Source organism: Ischnura elegans, chromosome 13 (assembly GCF_921293095.1).
Source record: "Ischnura elegans chromosome 13, ioIscEleg1.1, whole genome shotgun sequence".
Classification (NCBI taxonomy): domain Eukaryota; kingdom Metazoa; phylum Arthropoda; class Insecta; order Odonata; family Coenagrionidae; genus Ischnura; species Ischnura elegans.
The window spans coordinates 20931330-20936561 of record NC_060258.1 but is presented as its reverse complement, the minus strand read 5'-3'; the positions used below and the strand labels follow the sequence as shown (position 1 = coordinate 20936561).

The window sequence follows — 5232 nt, the reverse complement described above, 5'->3', positions numbered from 1 at the left end:
TATAAGTAGTTCATTTATGTCCAGCATTGGTAAATACTGGTGAACTAATTATATGATGCATATTTTTATGATAAATAATCCACGATAAGTAGGAGATGATGGGTAAAAAAATATCATGTATTGTTAAAATTGCAGCAGGAAGATATGCCAATCGTGAAAATATAAATCGTTGGCGAAGGTTAAATGTAATGTTTGTAGATAAAAATAAGGAAGAAACCTTTATTTTTTAGATTCAATTTTTTTTTGATAAAACTCTCCAATATAACTTAGAATACTTCGTTTCGGAAGGATAAAAGCCGTTTCATGTTAAAATTTCATTTTGATTTTAGTTAGATATCAATTCGACTAGTTATAATACTAAATATGGCACCTAAAATATCTGATAGAAAATTTTTTATAAAAAAATGCTCAAGTTCTCAAATTTAGCATCATCAAAGTAAATAGCATTTTTGTAAGGGGAAATATTTTTTCTGCCTATACGGGGTTTTTAGTATTTATTGAATGATAAACCCTCATCTTTCATCGTTTCTCTCAAGTTCTAAACTTAAAATTTTTATGACTATAGAATCAGTCTTCCATGGACAATGCATTGACCTCTCCGAAATGACTCATGAAATCGCAGCTGCACAAATGTATTTCGCCTCGTCAGATGTTGCCCTTAAAATGTATATTTACAGGGGAGGCAAATATATTTACAATAATTATAATGTCCAACTTTACAAATTTTTCACAAAAGAAAAAATTTGATTTAATCTGTACTTCAAACTGTTATAGTTAATTAATTTAAAATTTATACTAATGAAATACTTTTTAATTTAATATAATAGAGTATTATGCTTATTTTAATACTTTTTGTAAAAAGTAATATATTGCATGTTGGTGTTCCTGCTCGTATGACCTATCGTTTGGGCTGCTAAGGGCTTGATTCACGCAACCTCCCGACATTTAGTGCGTGCCACGTTTGATGGAGGATACTGTTCCTTGGTGAATTTTTTATACAAGTCGTGAAATAATGATTAATTGCCCAGTTAAATTGGCAAAAGGAATTTTTATCATCAACTGTGATGGGTGCTTCTCATAGCGTTGACATTCCTGGAGGAGGAACCGAAGGATATCATGTACTAAGAGTAAGTTGTTTAGTAGCGGCGTTTCTTCAATTTCTTCTGATATGTGTTAATAATTAGGAGGCAATTTTTAGTCCTGGACGCGGAATATTACGGCCGGTTTTGAGTAATTGTGGTTTTCAACAGTATTTTGATTTAAGTATCCGCTTTATCATTATCAAAATTGTGTATTAGTGTAAGACCCCCGGATGCTCTAAGGGGTGTCGCCGATCAATTGGCAGGGATTTTTGAAAGGAAACTCATAGGCTACGGAGAGATGATTTTATTATTGTCCTCGGTTACATACTCCGCCGTCACGCGTCCGACTACCGACGAACGCCTCTCCACAGCCCGCCTTCGCTGACCTCCCCTCCTCCTCCTTCTCCCTCCTCAGCCATCGTGTTTCTTTCACCAAGCTCTGCAGTTTCCCACGGGAGGATGGAGCAGCCACTGGATACGCGGAGGTAAAGCGATCCGACTCTTCGCAAAGACTGAAACTTGGGAATGAATATGAAAGAGAGTGTAGGTGATGGGTTGGGGCGTGAAAAGGGTGGGAACGGAAGTGACTCTGCTGTTTCTGTCTCTTACATCACTTTCCCCTCAAACTGCCTTTAATCTAATTGATTATAGGCCTCGTCTGCTTCACCCATTGAATCCTGTGAAAAAGCCGTACATGGAAATGGAGAACACAAAGAATAAAATACAAGGAGCCTTGGAATGGGTGGACTCGGTGATGACACAGAGGCTAAATACATTATATGTCCCCAAGGCACTAATTAGTTAAAACAAAATCCTCCAGCAAAACACTAAAATAGCAAATACAAAGAGAGAAAGAGAAATAAGGTATTATACGTAAGATTGAAAAACACTGCATTGCAAATGCATCCATTCGTTAATGTCCATTCATTGAAATTCTACCCAAACATAATCAGAAGCATGAAAATATCCTGATTGTCTCCCACTAATTAGAATTCATCTCATAACCAAAGATTTTCACTTTTAACATTGCACAGCTCCATAAAAATTACAAACAGTAGATTATACTGAAAACTCAAAATTCCGTAACATACTATAAAGAAAACTGTTCGTTCCACGAAAAGACATAATTTACTCACAAATCTTAAATGACTTTCTCGGCCAGCTGTTCAAAAAAGTGCACAGCGGCCCCACTTAACAAGCACACGATAACAACAAATGATATCAACAAACAGCTCTACTCCTTCTCTTCTCTCTACGCTCTAATGCGAACTCTACGCTTTCTCTTCTCTTACAATTCTCTCGGCCGAAGCACTAACACTTACGTCTTCCCTTCTGAGGACGGTCCGGTTTGCGACCTCAAAAGATAGGGAGAGCGGGCGGGATGGGTTGGAGAGATAAGGATGTTGTCATCTGCGTCGTTACTTCTGCTGTCTCCGCGGCCTTCCGCGGTATGTGCTGGCGTACGGGGTGTGGAAATGGGAGAAGCAAGGGCACTGGCGTCTTCTTCACGGCCTTCACTGGAATGTGCGTACTCTCTTAGAGTACTGCTCTCGCTAGGTAGGCAGCTCGCTGGGGTTCTATGGGGAGTGCCCTCTCGTACACCCAACGGCTCTGGAGGCGTAGGGGTAGGTCGGGGCCTCAGGAGATAAGGGCTCCTTTGCCGGGCAGCTGCTTGCGACTCGGTCGTCGACGGGTATCTCTGCTCCTCCGTGCTCTCCGGCGTGGAGGCCTCTATTGCTCGTTCTCTCTCGGCTATTGGCGATCCGGGCTCTTGGATCGCCGCTTCCTGCCTCTCTCCGCCCTCCGATGACGATGTCGACACCTGACTCATTTCCTCCCACCGTTCTTCGTTCTCCGACTCGGCCAATATATGGGATCGGGGGGACATGACACCAGGGCGAGGGGGAATATGGGAAAAGGGAGTGTCTCCTATTGGGCTTGCTGAGCCACGCACAATTTCCGCTGATTTGGTGGGGGGGTGTTTCCGTGGTCTTCCTCGACGACGTTCTCCATACGGGGGAAACCTAGAGTTGGAAAATTACCTAAATGCAACTTTAAGCGATTTTTGTGCACCAAAAGAGATCTGTAGGGGAGTTGAATTCGCGCGTTGCACGGGGGAATCACTTCCGTCACTAGGTAGGGCCCCTTCCACGGGTAATGGAATTTTTTCGCTCCGCCTGTCTTCGTGCATGGGTCACTCAGGTAGACGTATTGACCACACTCATATGCCACGTCCTTCGTCCCCCTGTTAAAAACCGCCGCCCTCTCTCGGCGAGCGCGCGCGTCATTGATCTTACATCTACTCCGTAATGTCTCCAATTTCTCTTTCAATCCCTGAAGATACTTATTGTCAAACTGTCCCAATGTCGGTTCAAAGTACTCGAAGGGAGATCGCATGACGTGCCCGAAAACGATTTCATGAGGCGAGAAGCCTGTACTGCGATGAATTTTTGTATTGTAGCAGAGGACAGCGTACGGGACCCACGTATCCCAGTCCAAGTTTTTGTCGTTAACGTAGTGGCTAAGTATACCAGCAATTGTTCTATGTACCCTCTTCACTTTCCTGTTCGATTCTGGATGGTAAGGAGAAGAGCGAAGTCTGGAAATTTTCATTAGTTCGCACACTTTTTTAAAGAAATCGGACATATAGTTTGCACCCTGATCCGTGAGAACCTTGACCGGTACCCCAAACCTTAGAATCCACCTTCTCACGAATGCCGAGGCGATCGTCTCCGCCTTTTGGTCCGGTAAAGGAATCATTTCTAGGTAACGGGAAAAATTATCAATAATGGATAGAATGTATTTGTTACCATACTCACTACATGGAAGGGGCCCGACGGTGTCCAAAGAAACGAAATCGAATGGTCTATCGGAAGAGGGTAATTCCTGAATGGGTGCCCTTGTTCTCCCGTAAGGGCTTCGACGGTGGCATGCGACGCAGTCTCTAAGAGCTTCTTTAATGTCCTTCGATAAATTTCGCCACCAATATGATGCCCGCACTCTCTCGAGTGTAGGCCGGACCCCTAGATGCCCCGACAATGGATGATCATGGAAGTTTTTAATTATATCTTTCCTCAATTTCTCGGGGGCCACTATTTTCTCACCATCTTTGGTTTTCTTATAGAGAACGCCCCCTTTCACAAAGAATCCTATCTGCGTTCGCAACCGTTTGCATTCGGCGTCGTCGTTCTGATAGTCAATTATTTCGTCACATAGCCCTCGTTCAACCGTTCGTACCTTCCGACTGAGTGCGTCGGCGTTTGAATGAATCTTCCCTGGTTTGTGTATAATTTCATAGTCGAACTCGCTCAATTTCAACGTCCACCTTACCAAGCGGCTGTTAGGATCCTTAAGACTCAATAGCCATTTGAGGGCCGCGTGGTCTGTAATGATTTTAAATTTTCGACCAAATAAATAACATCTGAAATGTCCCGTGGCCCATACGGCCCCAAGGAGTTCCTTCTCCGTGGCTGAGTAATTTGTTTCGGCGCTGTTCAATTGTCTAGAGGCATAAGCGACGGGATGCTCTTCTCCGTTTATCTCCTGCGATAGAACCGCGCCTAAGGCATAATTTGAGGCATCCGTAGAAAGGATGAAAGTTTTTCTGAAATCTGGATACACTAGAATAGGGCTTTTAGTAAGCGCTGACTTAAGCTCCCTCATCGCCACTTCGCAATCGTCTGACCAGCTAAAAGTTGCCCCCTTTTTCAGCAGTCTCGTCAGGGGCTTTGCTATACTGGCATAGTCCTTCACGAACCTCCGGTAGTAATTGGCTAAACCTAGGAAGGACTGTAGTTCCTTCGTGCAACTGGGCGTGGGATATTCATTTACTGCCGAAAGCTTCGATGGATCGGGAAAAACTCCGTCCTTTGTTATCACATGACCCAAGTAATTCACCTTGTCGTGGGCAAAGTGGCATTTATCAAATTTCAGAGTCAAACCTGCGATTCTCAGTCTCTCCAAAACGCCCCTCAGTCGTTCTGCATGTTCTTCAATTGTGGAGCTAAACACTACCACGTCATCTAAATAGACGAGACAATGCGCCGGTTTCAGCCCGCGCAGAACGCTGTTCATAAGCCGCTGGAAACTGGCGGGGGCATTGCGTAGCCCAAACGGCATTCGCGTATATTCCCAATGCCCGCTCTCCGTA

General features: G+C 43.8%; 1 protein-coding gene across 2 annotated transcripts; it reads right to left on the bottom strand.

Annotated features, from left to right (window-relative positions):
- Positions 1–1060: 1060 nt before the first annotated feature.
- Positions 1061–3017, bottom strand: LOC124170169. Of its 2 annotated transcripts, none has more exons than XR_006867338.1 (2): positions 2219–3017; positions 1061–1759 (listed from the first exon to the last, which is right to left on the bottom strand). XR_006867338.1 is itself a non-coding variant. In XM_046548870.1 (2 exons), the coding sequence occupies exons 1-2, from the start codon at positions 2968–2970 to the stop codon at positions 1720–1722; spliced, it is 606 nt and encodes a 201-aa protein (XP_046404826.1). In that variant the 5' UTR covers positions 2971–3017; the 3' UTR covers positions 1061–1719. The 2 variants fall into 2 exon arrangements, 1 of the variants encoding a protein (XP_046404826.1); XM_046548870.1 differs by having other exon boundaries at positions 2405–3017.
- Between the last annotated feature and the right edge of the window lie 2215 nt (positions 3018–5232).